This window comes from Topomyia yanbarensis, chromosome 2 (genome assembly GCF_030247195.1).
Source record: "Topomyia yanbarensis strain Yona2022 chromosome 2, ASM3024719v1, whole genome shotgun sequence".
Classification (NCBI taxonomy): Eukaryota; Metazoa; Arthropoda; class Insecta; order Diptera; family Culicidae; genus Topomyia; species Topomyia yanbarensis.
The window spans coordinates 185993916-186016635 of NC_080671.1; the positions used below are offsets into that span (position 1 = coordinate 185993916).

General features: G+C 39.7%; 1 protein-coding gene across 1 annotated transcript in view; it reads right to left on the reverse strand.

Annotated features, from left to right (window-relative positions):
• Positions 1-282: 282 nt before the first annotated feature.
• LOC131679933 (myb-like protein U) overlaps positions 283-22720 on the reverse strand; it is a 39734-nt gene continuing 17296 nt past the window's right edge. Inside the window, exon 4 of the mRNA XM_058960679.1 lies at positions 283-421. Within this exon, the coding sequence (XP_058816662.1) occupies positions 283-421 (139 nt within the window). The remainder of the gene's footprint in view (positions 422-22720) is intronic.

Here is a 22720-nt window from a genome sequence, read left to right on the forward strand (position 1 = left end):
TGGTGGTGGGTTTTAAAAGCAATGGTGGCTGCATGCTGATGATAGTATGGTCTTCAAAGGTCTATCGACTGTGACGAGTGGAAGGTCGGTTCACAGCAAACACATCAAACGAACACAAACATTTCCTGCTTTATATTTAAAAACCTATTTGACTATTTAAAACACGCGGTAGTATCAACTATCTTCAAGGAAGAGACTTCCGACGCTTACAGGATTAATGGGCCGTTTGGCCTAATGCCGTTTGGCCGAATTACGTTAGACCGAGTGCTGTTTGACCGAATGCTATTTGGACGAATGCTGTTTGTACGAATGCCATTCGGCCGAATGCCGATTCACCGAAAGTTGAATATTTTCCGAATCATTCACATGGTGCGGCATTCGAAGTGTAACGACCTCCAAATTGTCCACGTCTATACATTGGCTGAATGGTAGTTTGGAGTATTGTTTACAAGGGCACAAAAGCATTTTGCCAAACGTGAACACAACAAAGTGATTAGCGGTGGAATTTAAAAAAATAGTGTGATTGCTTTATATTTTAGCTGGAATATCACAACCAGCGATTGTTCGTCAGATCAAACAACTAAATATTGATAATTTTTTGTTTATCATTCCATAACTCGTTATAATAATACTGGTAGCATTACAAAACGTCATGGAGGTGGGCATCAAAACACTACAACGTTACATGAGGTAGTTCGGTAGTGAAGCAGCGACTTGAATGAAATCTACGATGAAGTGCCAATCAAATAAATAAAGAATTGAAAATATTCTACTGCAGCATTCGATGCATATTTGAAAGTGAGCTCAAGCTTTTGAAGTTCCAACAGATCCGTTATCCCACACCGAACCAGCACGGTCGAAATGGTGGCTCCGGTGACGAATGAAGAACTACTCGCAGTGGCTAATTCCCTAGCAATGAACAAAGCTCCAGGGCAGGATGGAGTTCCAAACAGCGCTCTCAAGGCAAAGATCATAGTGAACCCGAACATGTTCAGGCTAGCTATGCAGAGATGCCTTGACGAGTGCCATTTCCCCGATAGATGGAAAAGGCAGAAATTGGTGTTGTTGCCGAAGCCCGGGAAGCCGCCTGGCGACCCATCGCCGTACAGACCAATCTGTCTGATCGACATGACTGGCAAATTGCTTGAGAGGATCATCCTCAACAGGCTAACCCCGTACGCAGAAGGTACGGACGGCCTGTCAAGCAACCAGTTTGGCTTTCGGAAAGGTAATTCCACAGTGGGCTCTATCAACTCAGTGATAAAGACTGCCGATATAGCGATCCAACGAAAAAGGCGAGGCATTCGATACTGTGCGTTAGTGACACTTGACGTAAAGAACGCATTCAAGCTGGGATGCCATCGCGCTCTCGTTACACCGGCTTAGCCTACCGGTGGGTCTGTACCGGATCCTGGAAAGTTACTTTCAGAACCGCGTACTGCTATACGAGACCGATGCCGGTCAGAAAAGGGTTCCGATTACCGCCGGAGTAATTACAAGTAATTTGGCGAACCGAGCAACAGACGACGGGCACGACTAACTAGTGATTGGTTGGTTGGAGCGAAAAGGCCGAGCGCAGGGAGGTGGTCTGTTCGTGCTGAGGCAGGTTTGGCGCAACGACTGGCAACCGCGTAAGGGGTAAACCCAGCCACCCCGAAGCAAGGCAGAAGAGCGAGCGTATAGGCGTATATGTGGACTGCCTCATGCCAAGATGGGAGGGTCGTAGCGTAGTATGAAAGGGTGAGCATCCAAGTCAGTCTCACACGGTATGTTAAGGGTGAGCACAAAAGTCAGCCTCACAAGGTATGAAACCGGTGAGCACCCCAAGTAAGCCTCGCATGGTATGTCAGAAGTGGGGCCTAAGAAAAATGTCCCACATGGGATGCCAGGGGGAGCGACAGGGGTATAATAGAGTGGTACGATCGAAAGTGAACCAAGTAATAGGGTGAGCATCCAAGTCCGCCTCACATGGTATGTTAGAGGCTAGCACGAAAGTAAGCCTAGCAAGGAATGAAAAAGGTGAGCACAAAAGTCAGCCTCATGTGGAGTGTTAGAGAGTGAATCAAGGTGCGACAGAGAGAGCACCCAAGTAAGCCTCATACAGGACGTATGAACGCACGAGCGAGAGTGAATGAGTACATCAAGTAGAGCCATCCCCCCAGAAGTAATACCGAGAGGTAGTCCCTGGGGGGAACGATGGCGGAACCCAATGGAGTTTAGTCGGAATTAATGGCAGCGTCACCATTCGAGCCCGACACACCCCCAGTACACCCCGTGTGGTAGCTTGGCATCTACTAATAGCACGTGTACTGGGCTAGTACGTGTATTCTCCATCGTAAAAAAAAAACACCGAACCAGCAACAAGTTAGACTTGAGAGCGCGAAAAAGTGGCTCGTTTGGCCGGAAGGGGGCAAATTTCGAACATTGCGCTTCCGGACTAAAAAAAATCAGATTGAGCAATTTATGTGAGAATTTGAGCCATCGGTTGGCCACCAAGGGGTAGTACCCACCACAAATAATGGTTTGGACTGCTGTAACGGCGGATGGGCACGCTCCAATAATTTTTTATCGAGACTGGCGTCAAAGAAAATGTGACATATTATCGGGAAAGTATTTCGCAGGCTGCTTTGAAGTCGTAGGCAGACAAACGTTTCAGTCGAGTTCCGGACCCTGTATAGAGCTCTATTAGGACTTCTACAATAAGAGAAAGAGATACTGAGCAGCATTCAGAGACGGCATGTATTCATTTCGAGTTCATAAGCACAATGAAAAAATGTTTATCCATTGTAATGAATTTCTTTGAGATATTCTTCATTTTTCGAGATTTTTTTGGGTTTCTGAATTTCTTAAAAAAGTGAATCGAGCTTGAACTATTCCATATTGATTTTATTTCCGCTTCACTGAACAGCCGATTACGGACCGTTTTCAAATGTTCACTAATCATTCTCAACTATGGAAGACGTATTTTAAATTTCAATACATCAGATCTTCTTCAAGTTTTTTATGTCTTTTTTGACAGCACGAGAAAAAACTCTGCCATATGTAAAACATCATACAGTTCCAAATTTGAAATTGCGTGATCCTAGTTCTTGAGTCCCATTTGTGGCCTAAAGTTGACGGTCATTGTTGAGCCCTTCCTTTGTTGGCTTCCAACGTCACAGATTTATGTTTTTAATTAATTTTCAATGCAATTCGTATACCTAATTGTGATTACGTTTCTTTTCTTTGAAATGGTTGCGAACAACAAGCGCATCAGGTACGCAGATGTTCGATTGGAAGAGGATTTCGATGCTCTTCTTCCTCCACACAGCGCACCAGATAAATGTAAGACACGACGTTAAAGTTACGGCAACTGATGCTGCTGGAAGTAATTTTAATTAATTTCAACGCAACGCTTAAAGAGGTGTAACTTGGACCGCTCTTAGAATTTTACGAGAGATTAATTGCTGTTTCATCCGGTTGCAAGTAAAATTCTAAAATGGTGATGATTTATGCCTAAGCTAACAGGCTCATGGAGCGTGATTAGGTGCTTACCACGGGTAATCTTACTCACAGAGCTAGTGGTTTGAGCACGTAATCAAATTTGTTTTAGGTATGCTGTAACATGGTAATGTTTGGTTTAACAGGCATTATTTCAATTCTGGGGCTTACAGTTTGGCGTCAGCGTGCCTGTGAAATAGGATCAATGTCCTCAGCACGTTCCCCATCTACCATTATACTTATTTAGGGAATGCTGAATCACAGCGAAAGTAATTTTACTACGAGAATGTTCTGTATAGCATACTTTGATGAAAGATATTAATTTTTCGTACATATGACGAATCTTTCGGGACTCTTTACGTGCGGATATTATTTCTATTGCAATTTTCTTATAAACACCATGAAACAATTTACATAAGGTTTTGTGTAACGAGTTATTGGATATATTTCGATATATTAACCATAGTTTTTCGTAGTTTCCATGAATTGCCACAACATTTTGGTTTAAAATGAATCTTATTACTAATGTATCGGAATTCCGAACTTTACACGTTACAACCAAACTATTTAAGAACGGGGTCTGATGATTAAACTAAATAGTTGAATCATATTTTGGTTGTTTTCATGTAGTTTTCAAATGGTTTACAATATCGCCTTGACATCAAAGGAAGAGGAACTTTTATGTGCCTTTTGTAAAAGCTATTTTTGTTGATGGAGAAATGCGAATAACTTATGAAAAGGTCGCTGTTAAATAAAATAACAAAATTTAAAATATCTCAAGATTTACCACATTTCAAAAAAATTTTGTTATGAGCATTTTAATTTGAAATGGTGTTTAGAATCATATTCAAAAAGAAAATTGTATTTTTGACTGCAAATGGTATGAATTATAAAAAATATGTCAAAAGTTGTTTGAAAAACTTTTCCATTTAAAGCTTCTCCATGATCTAAATACACGAAAAAAGTTTCTTGTACGTCTTTAGAACGATAAACATTAGATTGTTGACATTTTATGATGGAGAAAAGCAAAAAAATTAAAAAATAATTACACGAATTAATTGTTTTTGTTGGAGCAAAATTCCATATATTTCGACAACTGTCGCATTTTGGAAGATTTTGTTGAAATCATTCTGATTTGAAATGATACTTATTCTGTAATAAAATCATAGGTTTGTGTACCAATGTGTGTGCAATTTGAAAGCATGTATATTATCGTTAGAAAAACTTTTTTACCGATAAGTTCTCCATCATGCAATCACATTCAAAATGTTTCTTTTCTTTTTAGGTTTTCGTTGACAAAATATGAAAAAATGAAAGATGGGTTTTTTGTAATTGGAATTTTTAAATTTTTGTTTTTGTGAAAAATGATATGAACTTTTTAACGCATATTTTTTGGCGCCACCACCGTATTGGAGCCACCCGTACTGTTAATGAAATTAGATCGTCACCACAATCCGTTTGTGTTGAAAGTTGACGCTGTGTTTCCCGAGTTTATGAATGACGATGTTAATTTATTCTACGATTTTAATCAATGCGATTATGATGAATTAAACACTGAAATTTCACGAATGAATTGGGTTGAGATATTAACGCAGGGTACTCTGGATGAATCTGTGAATAGATTTTATCACGAACTGGAACTAATATTTCAACAACTTGTGCCTAGGAGGAAATGCACGCGCCGCCCGGATAATAAACGACCTTGGTGGAATGCTGAGTTACGAAATCGTCTCAGGAAGGCTCGAAAACGATTTTTTAGAACAAAAGGCGAAACCGACAAAACGTCCGTGCGGGAATTAGAACGCCAATTCGAGTTCGTGAATGCAGCATACTTTCATTCTCGACTGTAAGCTACGCTTTACCGCACATTACTCTTCCGTTACAGCTAAAGCCTACGCTGTACTTGGACTCATCAAACGCAACACTCGTGATTTCAATGATGTGTATTATCTAAAAACACTATACATTACACTGGTACGCAGTATTCTAGAATATGGCGTTACTATTTGGGCTCCGTATCACACATTGATCGTATCGAACGGGTACAGAAGAACTTTATCAGGTTTGCATTTCGTCGGTTACCCTGACAAAACCGTTTCCAGCTTCCTCCATATGAAGATCGCTGTATCCTCATCAATCTCCCTACACAGCGAAACAGACGGATCTTTCTTGCAACGACTTTTCATTTTCGACCTTCTGACGGACAACATAGACTCCCCTGCGCTTCTAGCAAAACTCGACCTCAACGTTCCGGGAAGATCTTTCCGGAGAATTGATTTTTTCCGACGCTCAACACATCGCACGCAGTACGGCCAGAATAATTCTTTGGATGTTTGCTGTCAACTCCTCAATAGTGTCTATCATTTGTTTGATTTTAATATTAGTAGAGAATCGTTTGAATTAAAAATATGTTTATATATGTTTATGTTTATTACCTTCACCAACAGGCCCCTTGGCCCCAATGGTGGTTTCTTAAACTAATTACATTTTAAAATTGACAAAATTTTCACTTTTATCGCATTCCGCGTCCTGTTGAAGTCAAAGGCCGTCGCCATACTGTTAAAAATTCGTTGGAGTCCGGTAACGGCGCTCTGGAAACCATAGTTGGTTCTCCTGAACGGAACTCGCAGAAGGGAGTTATTGCGTAGAGCTCGAACGCGTGCTTGAATATCCAGACGTCCGAGGATTGTAGGGCAATCCACTCTGGCAGAGAGTAAGTCCGAGACGAACAGGGCTCGAGAGCAGTCCCTCCGAATGCTGAGTGTATCGAGGTGTATTAGCTGGCAACGGTTTTCATAGCTCGGCAGCTGAAATCTGTTTCGCCATGGGAGATGCCGAAGGGCGAAGCGTATGAACCTGCGTTGGACAGCCTCGATTCTGTCAATCCCGTTCTGGTAGTACGGATTCCAAACAGCTGAAGAATATTCTACCGTTGAGCGGACGATATAGGATTAAGTCTGTTTAGTCTAAGTCTGTGCGATGTAACTTTTTTAAATCGAAGACAATACAATACAATACAATTTTTCTCACAGAAGTAAGCATTTCCTGTAACTTTGCAGTTTTGCAGTTAAAAGCGCATTATGAACCAATTTTTTGGCAGTAATGCACGGAGGAATGTCTACGCTCTTTTAAAAAATTGATCTTGTATCAAAATATTGCAATTACTAGAGAAACCAACCTGCACAACCAAGCCCCATGTAGTACACGGTGTGCGTACATGTGGGTTCGAGACACTAGTTTTCTCTTTGTCACTTTCATCATCACTAGCGTTAATCCTTTTTGCGTTGTGTGCGTACACGGATGTTTGAACTAGAGTTTGTACACCGTTCGCTTGGGTTCGATGTTCGAGGCGAACCTGTACATCAGGACGAAGCATGGTTGAGGATGAACGCGTGCACGAAATTTTGCACACAGGTACAAAATTGTTGATGTTCATAGGAAGTCAGCTGCAAAATAATTTTCTATTACTTTGTCATTACATCATTACTGTATCTCGATATACAGTAAAAATAAATTTTCTGTCTAACTTTTAGGTGGATTATTCACAATTCAGTATACATTAAAAGAAAAAGTATTCCTAACACACCGAATCACTAGAATTTACTCTGTACGTGTTTGTAGACAACATGATAAGAGATTGAAAAGGCCATAGCAGAAAACATGTGCGCATTTGATTAGGCTTACAGGAAAAACCAATACTTACAAATCCGTCGACACGTTCCAGTTTTATAGTCCATACATCCTTACTATGTCCGAATTGGTCTAGTCTCCCTACCTATTTTGGGTGGCGCATTTGGAAAATTTCGATTGATTTACCTGTTTGTATTGCGACGAGCATTTTTAATGAACTTGAGACAAATACGCGGTGCCAGATCGTGTAGTAGTATCTCTATTCTGTCATCATCTACATAAACATAAACACGGCCATAACTCACATTCAACCATTTGTTAAACTTTCTGCTTGGACTAATGTGCTGAATGATTCCAACATTGAATGCTAAATGGCATAGGTGATGCAACTCGATAAATACGACTTCCGTAAGGATAAACTCACTTTCAAGCATGGGAAAAATCGGATCGCGAACCATCCGTTCGCACTTCACAAGCAAGCTTTCTTCAGCTGTGATGCATTCTTTTAGGTTCGAAAATGATACCTAACAACCTATCGCCACGAACACACGCGAGTCAAAGCGGTGACAACCAACGAAGAAGCACATCAGTTGCGTCTTTATTCTATCCTTCCCCAACGCAGATGGCTTCGTTCGCGAAGCTCTTCTCGAGTGGTTCGCGATTTGCATAGGATTTTCATTACAGTTTTATTTAATTTTCATATTCGCATAATATAATTAATCCTTGGAAAACCATCTACCGTTGTAAGACCAGCTGATAATCAATGTTTTGTCCAAATTTGCAAGAATGTACCGCCAACAAATGGGCCGCAAAGAACTTCATTCGATCAAATTCCTTGTAGTGTATCACAAAACTACCCATAACGCGCTCTGTCAGCACGAATGCAGTAAAAAATATGTAGTATGTTTTATTCACGCATCAAGAAACCTTTGTGAGCTTCGCGAAGCTATGTGACAAACATTCACGAGCGAAGGTTTGACGCTGCTCTTAAAAATTTTAAGCTTCACTGTTCATTTGCAGTTTGGGGCATCTAGTGGCCTAATGTGAAGTTTAAACTATTTAAACTTAGCTTTTCATTCGAAAGATTGTCACTAATCCAACGATTCTCAAAACGGTACAACCTTCTGAAGATTAGCAAAACAAAATTTGAAATCTGAGATTTATGATTAGTTTCTTATTTCGAAATTAGTTTCTATGTGAGTATTTAAACGTATGTCTCTTAGTTGAAGCTGATTTGTGTTTACAACTGTGGGATCCAGACAAAATGATCTTTAAAAAGATCATTACATATATTCCCAGTTCTTGATGATTAAAACAATAAGTTTCTGTTGTATTTCAATATTAATATAAGAATATCTAACAAGAAGAAACTCTCATTGTTTACTTTCTCTTCTATCAATCATTCAGTCATTCTTACTCTTTGGATAATATGCTAACCCAAACAATCCTCATTCGTATTAGGAAAGAATAAGAAGGTATTGTAATGGCGCTGTAATAATCAAGAGTATCCTTCTCTTAGATACGCCCACTTGAAAAAGTACAGAGAATTAGGTCCTTTGCCTCCTTTTTTCGAGCTAGAAAAATCTCTTTGGGAAGATCTCTAACCTTATGTACGGGGGTTGGGAATCGAACCCATATGAGCGGTATACAAGACAATCGATTGACCAACTACGCTATGCCTGCCATCTTAGATTACCTTTCGACGTGACCATATGAGCCTACCACACAGGAAAAAAAATTAAAATTATGTTTATTGCAAGCAACTTAGCTATATATTTTTCTGACTGATAATAGAAGATAATTGAATCTGACATGTGAAATAAAATATTGTGATTCTTTGGATGTAAAGTCAGACTGTATAAACCAGGGAAAAGCGAACTACTCACATTTTCACAAGTAGTTACATGTAACTTTATATGAACTGGGATGCTACTTTTATGTATATCTTACAAGACATATAATTAAGGCTTTTTAACTCAATAGCTCTAGTTGTCCGTTCCAAGTTAATTATTGATATGCTGTAGAATACCAATCTATCTTTCAATTTTCATATCTTACGTTTCTCTTAGTCATAAAATTGCCGAAAATTGCCATAAAATCCATACATTTTAACAGTTTGCTAGGGCAAACGAATCAAATTTAAAGAAATGTAATGCCACTGCCTAAAGTGAAGTATCTGCGATTGAAATGAATTAGGGATCAACTAGTCTAGAATACAAATTAAACCGAGCAATAGGGATACACTTAGAACTCGAAACCGACTCGTTCTGCAATAAATAGATGACCAAATTGATTCGGTACTGTCTTCTGTTGACATAGAGTGCACATGCATAAGCATAGCCGTGATGGCTATGAAACCCGTGATGAAGATGGTGATGCGGTTGATCCAACGATGCAGGAAAAGTGAAGTTAAACAGACAGAGGATTATCCAAGTATGTATATTGTTTTATTTTCAAATACAATACTGCTGCAAATTTTTGTTTTTTTACAACAAACTTAAGATCTTCTACTAATCTGTAATCATTGTTAATGTCCAAGCTAATTTGATGTGTGCTAAATAATTGCGTATGGTTTCAGAAGACAAAACTATTTTTTGTCTGTTGTTTCTCTAAAACAAGTTTTTGCACTTTAGTATACGAGAGAGTTACTGACGAAAACAAATATAATATTACATCCAATTTGGCAAAGAAAATAGATGTAGTCCTGCGAAAATTTGCAAAACGGTTGTATTATGAGAAAATTATCATCAATTAATGTCCAATTTAATGGGAAAGCATTCTCCGGAAGATGAAGAGCCATGCCTTCGAAACGATGCACTATTGGAAGACATGAGGCTAAAAATCATAATCTACATCAACTTCAATTTAATTCAATAGACCTTTCTCGTCAAATTTTTTTATATGATAGGATGCTTCCTTTTTTATTCCCAATTCGTTACTGCCTATTGCCGCGATGATTTGGTACCTCTAACTATTGAAAAAATAAAAAATAGTGCAAGCTGCCCATTTAACCCCATATTCTGAATACCTATCTTGCCTTGCTTCCCCGTATTTTCACACCATTTGGATGAATTTCCTGTGGGGAATACTAAAAGGATGCCAGATCTGCATATATATTAGTAAATCTGCAGATTTTGCATTTTCACTGCAGATCTTTTGCAGATTACAAATATTTAGCAGAACAAAGCCTATGCCAGCCAATTTATTCGCCTACTTTCAACATTTTTGATAATTTAATAATGTCCACATCACCGAAGTGGATCGCATCCTAAATACTACCGTTCATTCCTTCACTGGGTTTAGTCCTCATTTCATTATAAACGAGTGTGAAATGGCATCTGCCGATGCCTTCAGCAGGATTTCCGGTGAGGGTGATCTAGAAACAAGACACCTACATATAGACAAAATCCGGAAGATTGTGGTCAAAAATTTGACAAAGGCAAGCGAGGGTATTCGACACCGATACAGCTTGAGGCATCGGAAGTTTACCAAACCTTCTGAGGACGGTCAAATAGCTTACAGTCGAAATATGAAGTTGTTGAATGCACTCGAGTCTTATAATGTCAAAATTGGACTACAATACTTACCAACAAAAATTATCACCAAAAACCACTCCTACAAGCTGGAGGATTTAGCAGGTAAAAACCTCGGTGTGACCAGCAAATCTCCTCAAACCAGCATAAAAAAATTCCGCGCCGGTAGACTGACGGTATGCTTTTATATGGATTACTCACTTGTGAGTTTTCCAAAATCTGCCATCGGTTCCCGACGACAACACCACGGACTTCGGTCCGATCACTTAACCTGGACCAGTGTCCGGGAAGAAAAAATTACGAAAAAACAGATCGCAAGCGCCGATTTCGCGACTTGTTTTGTTTTTATTTACATTTTTTGATGATTCATTTATCATGTCGATGGATCATCAAATTTGACATTTTCCCCGATGTTCGCACCAAGGTTCTGCACCATGCAGGTGTAACCCGATTCGAATCAGGGTAGTCTTCGTGTTAAGGGGAGATGGGCTAAAAAGCACCATGCGTTTTCGATCTCGAATCGAATGATAGAATTTTTTTCGCATAATTTTGGGTTTTTGATTAAACCTGGGATGGTTCGTTTGATTCCGAAGAGAATCATTTTGATATTTTTTAAATTATGCAAAAAAACATTATTTGGTCTCTCTCAAACGTTTCTTTCATAATGTACGAAGCGTTGGAGGCGAAAAGGGACGAATATACAAACGTTTTGTTCGGAATGTCTACGAGTGGGAGAAACGATGACGTGTTAAGCGGTATTGTATGTGTGAATGTACGAGTACAGAATCTTATTGAATGAAGGAATGTATGTGTGAATGATCAGATGAAGTTGTTTTGTGGTTAATTCGAAGTGGATTGAAACCTCAGCACAAGCGTATAGTACTGGTATCGTAATAACACGAAAGACATTTCTAGACAATCGACGATAAAACAGATCAATATAATGGCGACAACCGTTCCCCTACAAGTTTAAACTTTGAAAATTGTCAATGCCACTTGCAGAATTTTGGGAATAGCGAGTTGTTTCCGGTTTTGTTTTCAAGTTGGATTTAGAGTTCAATCCACAGCCGAATGATGACAACGACTGACAGCCTCTCGATTCGCGTATACTGTCAGTATTATCATATATTTATTTCATTTCGTTCATTATAATTGTATCGGTGTTAGATTGGAAAAACATTGTTGCCAATTTTTTGCACCCGGTGTGGGCGAGATTCTAACCCGTCAGAGGAACAATTTAGCACTGGGTGGGAATATACCTTTTTTTACTACACACTCCGTAGAGTGTATTTGTTTACGTAAATAATGCTCACCGCTGTTCGGTACCGTTTACATGTAGTTGTTAAATTTTGTTCATTTCGCGTTCGTGAACGGTTTTATTCGTGCAGATAGGTAAGATAATTTTTGTTTTATGTTTGTATATTAATAACATAGGGCTTTAGTAGGTCACCGCTCTCCTCTTGCTGTTAAATTGGTTGCTGGTTATCCTGCAAGGAAGATGACAGCTATGCACCGAGGCGGTTTGTCGTTTTGTTTTGATCGGGTGGAAGGCGGGGAAGTGATAGTTTGGAAAGTGACGGACCACTACATCAAACAGACGTCCAGATAAGTGTTCTCTTTTTTCGGGAATGTTTCCTGCCACGATAGCCAGTGTAGCGAAGTGCGCGAATGCGACGGTAAAATTGCCCGCATGTGGTACGGTATCGGTTCGCCAATAGGGGTAAGCTCAGTGTAAAGGAGTGCTTTCGCTTCCCCGGCTAAACAAAAAGGAAGCACGACATTGGCCGTTCTCGCTATAGAGGATAAGTCGAATGAGACAAGCTCTCCTCTATAGCTAATTGGCAAGGAGAACGAAGCAAGGCGGACAAAGGTTCACCCTGGAAAGTGCACTGCGGTGACTTCCGGTATCGTTTACGGCGAGTAGACGTTCCGGAGTTTTATCACCACCGTCGCTAGGGAGATTCCAATAAAGGAGCCAAGCTCACCTCCCTAGCTAAAAGACAAGGACCGCTGCCGGAGCAGCCAACGGAACCCGGACGAGTATGCGGTCGGCGTTGTTCCGGCCTGCCGGAAGGAGACCGCTCGCCCTCCCTTCACCAGCAGCATTAGGATCCTGCATCAGTAGCAGTGGAGAGTAGGAGTGAAAATACACGGTAAAATTTATTTGTGTTCCATTAGTTTGTTGTGTTACGAAAATCCGAAATTCCGGTAGAAGTACCTAGGCCGCCCTGAAATAAAGGGTTCGTCGGGCAATCAAAAAACCCGAGTAGTGGGCAAATCACTACTTACAAATGATAAACAAAGTTCTTTCAATTCTCTTTGAAACGAAACTAGTTATACTCAAATCGGATTAAAATTGAAAGAATGGTATAAATATATAATTTAAGCATATACCCGATCAGAAACTCATAACAAAAATCTATCAAATTTATATCTCCCGTTGATACTTGTTACAATTTGTTGTTATTTTAAGTACTAACGAGATTTCAGTAATTACCAAACTTGTTACAAAAATTGTATTCTGACATAATATTGTTATTTCATTCTGATCGGGTATGCTACGATTGGCTGTGCTTGGCTAAATTTCATGTTCAAATTCTGTTATCAGAATCGTAATCAGCGACCTCAAAAACCACATAATCTATTTTTATGCTAGTTGAGAAGTTATCCCTGTTCTTATTTTCCTTTAGTTTGGGATATGCTAAATTAAGTTTTAAGAATTTGTTTACTTTTAATACATTTTTTGTGAAACTAGTTGGCAATTATTACAAATTATTTTAAGCCAAAATTCGCAACATTTTTTTATTGTTCAATATTCCAACGTGTTAAAATGGATGAAACTTTTTGTACATTGATGAAACACTGAAACAAAACAATTTTAGCAGTTTTAAAGGTTTTGAGAATCTTTTATTTTGGTTACTCGAATTTTACTGCACATTGAAATATTTTTTTATAATACTAACTAACATCTATTTAACCATGAGTATTTTTCCAGAATTGGTTTAAACAAACATTTGAATGAAAAACGCTGACATCAATAACATAATGTGGGTGAACATGCAGGTTATCAAAGTCACCCCGGAACACGAAAACAGACTTCAACTTGAAATAATTTTTCAAACAATAGCTGTAAGCGGACAATTTGTTCTCCATACATCAGTACATGGTTTAAAAATATTAAACTTGAAAAAAATGTGTTGCGTCTAAAAATATGTAATGATTACTTCGAAAAGTGATGAATGTCACCCCGGTTTACGGTACCAACATAATAATAAACTCCATTTTTGCATATTCTGATAATTTTTTTCGAAAAAATACCTACGAAAAATGCTGCAAAAAATCTATTATTTCAATGTTTGAGATACTTGCAAAAAATTTTTAGATCTTAGGACTTTTAGTTTAGACACAGACACGAATTTATTCTAAAAAGTGAGATTTTCAATTTTTAATTGTTCATAACTAATAAGTAATTGACAAATTTACATAATATTTTGTTTTAGTTGTACTCCTTACATTTTTAAGAGTTGGTTAAAAGAAAGAACTCGTGTTTATATATCAACGCTAACTAGAAATATAATAAAAACGTAGGTGGAACGTATACGCTGTCGTTGCGAAAGGTTAAAATGCCATTAAAAATCCAATTCTCGTTCAATAGTCACAAAATTTGGAGAAGATGTTACTCAATTCATAAGAAATCTAAAAACATTGAAAATATCAATATTTTAAACATAACTTTTTTAAGTTTTATCCGATATCCAGTCCGATGTCCGGTGCGTCCGCGTTTCACCGCGGTGAAATAGTTCTGGGGTGAATTGTTTAAAATTTCTCCAACAGTACCAAAGTGCTTTGCATTTTTAAACCTGAGATTTCCTTGTGTATACAGGACAAGCCAAATGCCTTTGAGTTTCTAATGAAACAATCAGCTACTCAGTTCATCAAATTGTCGTTGAGATGTACATAGTAGAAAAAAAAAACAATTTTCGCAGTTTAGAAAGGTAAACATATTTTTGTTTGAAATGATGTCAGTATAAATATGCTACTATAGGGTTGGTATGTGATCCCAAATCACGGTCCGTGTGCAGTTCACAAACAATACAATCATGAATGATTCTAGAATTTGTTCGTTTTACCCGCACTTTCCCTAGCACTTACTCTTGCGTTCATTTCATCGAGTAAAGTGGAACTGTGAAATGACTCCTTGCGGTCACGTTAACGGCTATTTCGAATACATAATTCGCCGTATAATCTTTCCCCAGCGAAACCGGCTGGCTATGTATGCGGTTAGTCCAACCAAGTTGCAGCGAACGAGGTAAAATTAATTTGTTTCCTGTGTTTGGCAGTGCTTGCTAGCTGAGATCTGGATGATTGAGGCCTCACTAGGCATTAGCATGTCTGACTGGTGGGAAATATCCGACTCTCATAGGATAGCTCTGTACTTAGCGTGGACAGTTCTTCGCCTTAAATGACGGGTTTGCTTTGTCCCGCACTCAATTAACTCGTGGGCCCAATTTGGTGCTCATTTTTAGTGTGGCAATGAAGCTAACGGGGTTTCATTCCTGTGCAATCGACACTTCGTTCCGCCTGATAGCCGTTTAGGGAGCTTTTGACAAGCACAATGAAAAGCTGGCAATTAAAGTGGATAAGTGTCCAACAGTGTTCGATACATCAACTTGGCCCATTTGGAAGAACGGTCATTTAGGGACCGGAATTGAAGTGATAGTGTTAGTACGCCATTATGTGCTGTTTCGTGGTTGCTTGGCCAAGAAGTGTAAGAGAGTGCCATTTTGCTGTCGTGATCGATTCTAATCGATATGGCGGTTCTTTGTGCGTTTTCCTTCTCTATTCGGTGGCATTTTCGTAGCCTATAAAAATTGGTGTGAAATAAGTGATGGGTCATCAGTTGTCCATCGTGGACGGAAAACACGTACTGATTGAAAGTGGCAAGTCTTTGAAAAGTGCAGATGGAATAAAAAAATAAATGACTGAGCAGTAACTTTAGCTGATCTCATAGGCGTAATAGCTCCGCACAAAATTGAGTGAAGCTCGTCTAATCGTTTTATGAGTTATCGCGTATACCAGCTAAAAAAGTAATGATTACGAAGCAAGCGCGATTACAGTTTATATTCTCAAAAGGCACATGATATAAGCTTATTTTGTCGCATCGAACAAAAAAGTTGTAAATTCATATTGATGCATATTTTTAAATCAATGAGCAAATTGAAGGCGCTCCTTTTTAAGAAAAGTTCCCCTTTGTCACAATGTCAATTTGCTCGATGCGTTTTAGATGTACTGGTTGATGAGTGCAGTTACATATAAAATCTTCCAATAATTCGTTCTGGCCATTTCGGACTCCTGTAGGGGGGTGATTGGTGCTGTTGAATTGTGGTGATCATAAAATAAAAACATTTTGAATTCAAGCTACAGGCAATGAACTGATCCAACCGGTACAACAGAGTCCTGAATAATTTGCAAACCTGCTATTCTTTGTGTATGAGCCAACGATCGTAGATATGATATAGAGCGTTGCTAACAAACGCTGCAGCAGGTATCGCATGCCAGTGGAATAGTACGGACCAATCATAGCGGAGATAATTTTACTCTCACAAAATACATTATTTTTATTATTTATGGTAATCGCACATTTTACGGAATCAATACACTATACGTGCACATATTTCCGATCAGATAGTGCCAAAAATATAGTGATTTCGTTCAGTACAATGGAAGTTATTTGCATTTCAATGTTCGGAAAATACCTCAATAGAAATCTTTGAAACAGAACCCCCGTATTGAAACGTTAGAAGCATTCTACTTCAAAGCAATGGGATAGCTGCAGAAGGATACGTGCCATGGTAATAAAAATAGAAAACCGTCATGGAGATCGTTGATTTTAGTTTTAGTATTTTGTGTGTGTTCCAACTGTAAATATGCGTAAATTATTTCAAGAAACGTGATCTCTTTAAAACCTGCATGTTTATACGAAAACTACTAGCACATCATTCTCGTGTGATTGAATTTTGCGGAGAACGGCAATCGTATTATTTTTAGATGGCAAATTTAGAGTGATTAGCCTATTCTGGCCTGGTCTGGCGGTTCAGTAGGTAAGCCGCGGTCACATAAGCCACTCGCCGTGTGTTTGAATCCCAGCCAGTAAAGGATTGTGATCAGTAATTTTGTAGTACTAGCACTATTATACATCTGTCCATTAAGAATCAGCTGCGAATTCTGTCGAAACAAAGTCTTGTTGCGCAACGGAATGGAGTGCTTTGCTTTTTGGTCTGTTTTGGTTGTCACAATATGTCGTGCATTATTCGGTCTAGGCGAACATACTCTTGATCGAATAGCAAAGAGTTTTTAGTGATATTGCTGATTAATATTTGTACATCTACATCTAGAATCCAAATAGCTATGGTTTTATTCAAAAGGCGGATATTCTGGAATTGCTTCCGTACTGGACACCAAGCCAGGAACTGTACCTCCAAGTTTTCCTGCCCTAACAGCCACAGAAACGCAACTCCCTGCTACACGAGCTAGCACCGCTGAATATTCAATCCACTCCTGTTATCACAGCAAGTCAGCCGATTCCCTCGACGTCTGCCATCGCTGACGGTTCGGTGAAACAGAACAGACAAGTGAGTCTGTCGGTGCACTGAGCACAGCGCAGTTGTACAGCAAACTGTTTCCTTCCTTGCTGTGGATTAGAATGCCAAGGAGAATACCGTACATGCACTAGTAGATTTGGGATCTATGTATATCCATTATATCCAACAAGCTTGCATCCTCAGTTGCAGCAAGGTGGATATCGCAGTAACTCATATCGGGGGTCGTCAAGTGTTGAGATAACGTAGTACTCACAAGTTTCCTATCTCATGGCTCCACGTGAGTCCATTGATGACATTTAATCGTTAGACCGGCGTCAGATGGGTGCAATCAGCCTTCCAAAATTTTAGTAGCTGCAGAAGCGGAATGAGAGGGTGCCAACGGGCAGGTCTCAAAACACGTGCCGAAAAATTTATGCCCCAAACCAAGGTGCGGAGCGATCCATGCCGGAGGGTTGAATGTCGTAGGTGAGGGGAGGAGGCTCTAGCCCAACGTCTAGGGCTGGGATTCGAGGTGGTGAAAAATACCAAGCCACTCACGGAGCCTGTAGGCTCCAGGGCGCACCGCACAGCATTTTTGCCCTTAACCTGTCAGGCGGGCTCTGACAGGGCTATTTCCTTAGCTATTCATGGAAAGTCAAAAAGGAAAACACTAAGAACACTGTAAACATGAATTTGGTGGAGATTGTGGCAATGGAGGTGGAAGAGGAGAAGGTTTGCGCGGAAAGTAAACTTGGGGAGGATCTTGTGTGCTGCACTTCGTCCATTCTCAACTCTCCAGCTAGACGAGGATCGGATAGTGGCCAGGAAGAACACAGACAAGTCCAGCGGGGCAACCGGTGGGTCGGAGGGGTCTAGCCTAGTCTAGTCTAGGCTACACATACACAGACAATACATGTAGGGATTCTGGAAAATTGCAGACGTTCGCCTACAAAGTTTCTTGTCAATAACCATTTTAGGCATACCTTCTTGTTCCATCGAATTAAACCTTCAGCTTGGGCAAGAAACCAACTACTAAACAACTGGCGTAACGTAGTAAGCGTTCGATAAACTAAGAAACTCATACATCCAGATACAACGAGAGCCAAAAAACTAATGGATCTTAAACGAAAAGACATACGTATAATCACAGGACTATTTAACAGACATTGTCCTGCCAATTCTTACCTGCAAAAATGGCAAAAGTCAAGATGACATTTATCAATTCAATTACTACGAGCCCGAGAGCTCGAAACATATTCTCTGCTATTGTGCAGTATTGTTTCTTCAAAGGAAGCGAAACTTCGGAAAGCATCTTATGACGCCTCGCGAAAGTGTGGTATACCTGTCCCAAACAGTTCCTCAGCTACATTCTAAATGTACTGGCCGGTGGACAAACATACAATTCGCTTCCAACTACATTGGATTCGGGCAATTTGGATTTCGGGCATGTAGAGGAAATAGGGGTAGCCACAACAGATAACCTGCATAGTGGTCGCAGTGGCATAGTTACCCCTAACAAAAAACTAGTATCGGTGAATCCATCATACAGATCAAGTTCCTGATCCGCAAGAGACTCACAGTCAACCTTCCGACAGCTCCGGCCGACATATCTGCTTGGTATCTTCCTAAGCTGTCGCTGGCAGACTTTGGATTTCACACCCCATTCAATATTGGCATCTTTGTCGACAGGGAAACGTACCACGAGCTGCATCCTGGTTGCCAACTTTCTCTGGGAGAGGGACCGATCTGAATAGAAATGATGTTTGGAATGACTGTTGCCGTGAATATATCCATTGATCATTCCACCATACCCAGTGCAGAATTTCAAGGAGCTAGTTCTGTTTACTACAATAAAGAAAAACAGTGTGAAGTAGGGGAGACCGGGGCTAGTTGGCGGTGTTTTCAGTTTTCATTTTTTACCGCTTTGATTTTGGTAGATCTTGCAAAATAGAACACGTTGCATGAAAGGGCAGACTGTTGGCAACATCTCTGAATTTTATGAAAATGTATGAAACGTTGTCTTTATTTCTAGAGAAAAAAATATGTGACGCGGAAAAGCCGCCAACTTACCCCAGCCCCGGGGTAAGTTGACGATATATGTAGGGTAAGATGGCGGAATGCCAAAAAATAATCAATCAAATGGAAATTCGATTACATCAGTGGTCCTTATGAAATGTGCCGATTGTCTTTTCAATAAAACTGTATATTATTCGACACTTTTCATTATATTTCAGTCTCAATACCCTGTCATTTTCACTTCCATGCGTACTCCATATTCAAAAGCAAATTTTCAAAATTCTTCAGGCAATTGGTCGAAATAATTGTCCCTTGCATTGACGAGAGACACAAGAAAAAGTTTCTCTTACTTTGGAGTGAATTCGAGAAATGAAAATATTTGACGACTATTTTTGCACTGTAAATAGTACCGCCAACTTGCCCCGTGTGCGTCACCGCCAACTTACCCCAACCGCACTTTTTATAAAAAATGATTTAAAAAATTACTTTTGTGTATGGATAGGTGTAATATCTATACGGATACTGAAAGCTCTTTTCACGCATTATCGAAAAATATAATCATTCGGGGAATATATTGAAAACCACCTTAAATAACACAAAATGTTTAAAATTAAGAAAATTTACAAAGTATGCTCAAAAACACAATATCACCCACACCTTCTACAAAACAAACTGTTTAACAACAAAAACACATTGGATAATGCGTTTCACATTACTTGAGGTTCACAACTAGATAGAGCGCTTTATGTCTAATAGAAACGGAGAAAAGGGGATTCCGCCAACTTACCCCAACCGCCAACTAGCCCCGGGCTCCCCTACTTTACGCTACTACCACAACTCACGATTCGTTTGGTCGTTATTCCGTTCGTTTGGCACTCACCCGCGATTCGCTAGTCAATTTCGGCGAATCCTCCGGAACAATCGCCGAACGTTGTTTTTTGAACCTTCTAAACAACTAAAGCGCGATCCAGACACCGAGCAAGCAAACTGTAAATTCATGGACGAATACGTACAAATGGCGCACATGAAAAAGCACGTTGATCCAGTAGACGACTTCAACCCGCACTGCTACATCCCGCACCATTCTGTGTTCACGGAATCCAGCACAACAACGAAAATCCGAGCTATTTTCGACGCGTCGCTTCCCTAAAGAAGTGGGCATCCAAATGATTCGAAGTCCTCGCTGAAATTCTACAAGGAGATCTTGTTCTGCTGCTACTACCTGATTTCCAGGACGAACAATCCGTATTCGCCGTAGGATTCGTAAGGCAGCCGACGACCGATACGATGCGCTGCAAGGTACAGTTTCCGTTATCCGCACGTGTTTTGACCAAACGGAAGGTCATGTCCTACATCGCGTAGATCTTTGACCCACTAGGAGTGGTTGGCCTGATAATCATCATAGCGAAGCTGTTTAGCAGCTTCTGTGAACATAGAAAACCAACGCAGCAGATTCTCGTGAGTTGGATAGCCCTCTACCTCCGCATCTTCAAAGCGAATGGAAGGAATTCCACAGTACGCTAGATGCAATCTCCACAACCCATATTCCCGTGTCGCAGGTCAACACTGAAACCATACAACGTAATATCTCGGTGCATGCTGCTACGTCCAGCCAGAATCCGCTACATGGATTAGTGAACAGTTACCAACGTCGAAATCCAAGGTTTCTTTGCTAGCAACTTGTAAGTCGGTTACTCGCTGTGCCGCTGTGTTGTCGATAGTGATAAAGTCCCTTACGACATCGTGTGAAGTTTTCTTCTGACTCGACGATAGTTTTCTACTGGCTGCAATTGTGTTCATCCCGTTGGAAAGCGTTCGTGGTAAACCGAATGTCCATCATCCAATCCTTTATGAAATCCTGAACTTGGCGACATACTTTTTCAAAAGCACCAATCACCTAAGTCGATAATTTTTCTGGCAACGATTTCACATAGTTTGAATATGATTATTTAATATATATATCAGATATTCTTCTTTTGTAGTTTATTGAAAATGGATAAATTGGTGGCAAAGCCGATCACATTTTTCCTAATGTATACTATCAAGCATTGTATTTGTATACACGCTCAAACAAAGCTTAAGCTGATAACAACTAGCGATCTGATAAAATTAAATCGCAACTTAATTCCATGGCTAATTTAGTTTGTACCCTTTACGAGCCAAACTGTTTTGACCCAATTTTCTATTTAGTGACAAATATAGCACAGTACGAGTGGTATGATAGTTTAGAAATCTGCTCACCTCGTTGGTTTCGCCGATGACGTTTAACTTTGAGACGATGGTGGAGACATAAATCCGACTAAATGCTGTCTTTGAAGTATTGGTTATAAATATTTCAAAAGACAAAATACATGAGATCTGCATGATCACAGGAAGACACTCTACGCAGAGAATATCGATTGATAGTGACGATATCGAGATGGTTTAAAAATCCTGAACCCGCTAGTTTCATTCCATTTGTTTTCCCTGACGAGCCTCGTGCGAACGGGAGAGTGAGGACACTTGACCCCTGGGGATTTTTGATTCCCTGGCCCTTCATAATCTATCCACAAAAAATTATCATAATATAAAAAGAAAATGGAATATTTGGTCGTTTAAGATGTTCAAAAACAATACTAATATATTATATTTGTTGTGGAAAAGTTGAAAGTTATTTTAGAATTAAATTTTGTTCACATACAATAGGTAGCGTTTATCCCCGTAACACTGGGTATTCTTGATCCCTATGATTAGCTCTCCCAAACAATTTTGAAATCTATAGAAATAGAAAACCATCATCTTCAGAAAGTACCAGGCACTATTTATTCACCTGCAATGTTTTTTTGTGTGAATAAATTATGGTGTAAGTTTTGCCTTTCTCAATAGAAAGGTATTGCAATTGCTCTGAAAACCGACTTTTTAACGGAGACCCGGAGGGCCGAGTGACATATACCATTCGATTCAGTTCGTCGAGTTCGGCAAATGTCTGTGTGTATGTATGTGTGTATGTATGTATGTGTGTGTGTATGTGTGTGTATGTGTGTGTGTATGTGACCAAAAATGTCACTCATTTTTCTCAGAGATGGCTGAACCGATTTTGACAAACTTAGTCTCAAATGAAAGGTGCAACGTTCCCATAGGCTGCTATTGAATTTCTAATGGATCCGACTTCCGGTTCCGGAATTACAGGGTGATAAGTACGAGCACGCAGAAAATGTCGATTTTAATAAATTCTGCAATGAATGTATAAAGGTGAAAAATTTTCCAAAATATGACCACAACTGCTTCGATTTGTAGTATTAGGTCACTAACATCCATTCAAAGTCTATTTGGCCACATTGGCCACCATCCTCGGTTCCGGAAGCCCCGGCGGAAGTATCTAAATTCAGAATAACAGTCACATCGGTTTCTCGGAGATGGCTAGACCGGTTCGACTAAACTTGGCCTCAAATGAAAGGTATTGCGTCCCCGTAAATGGCTATTTAATTTCATCTCGATCCG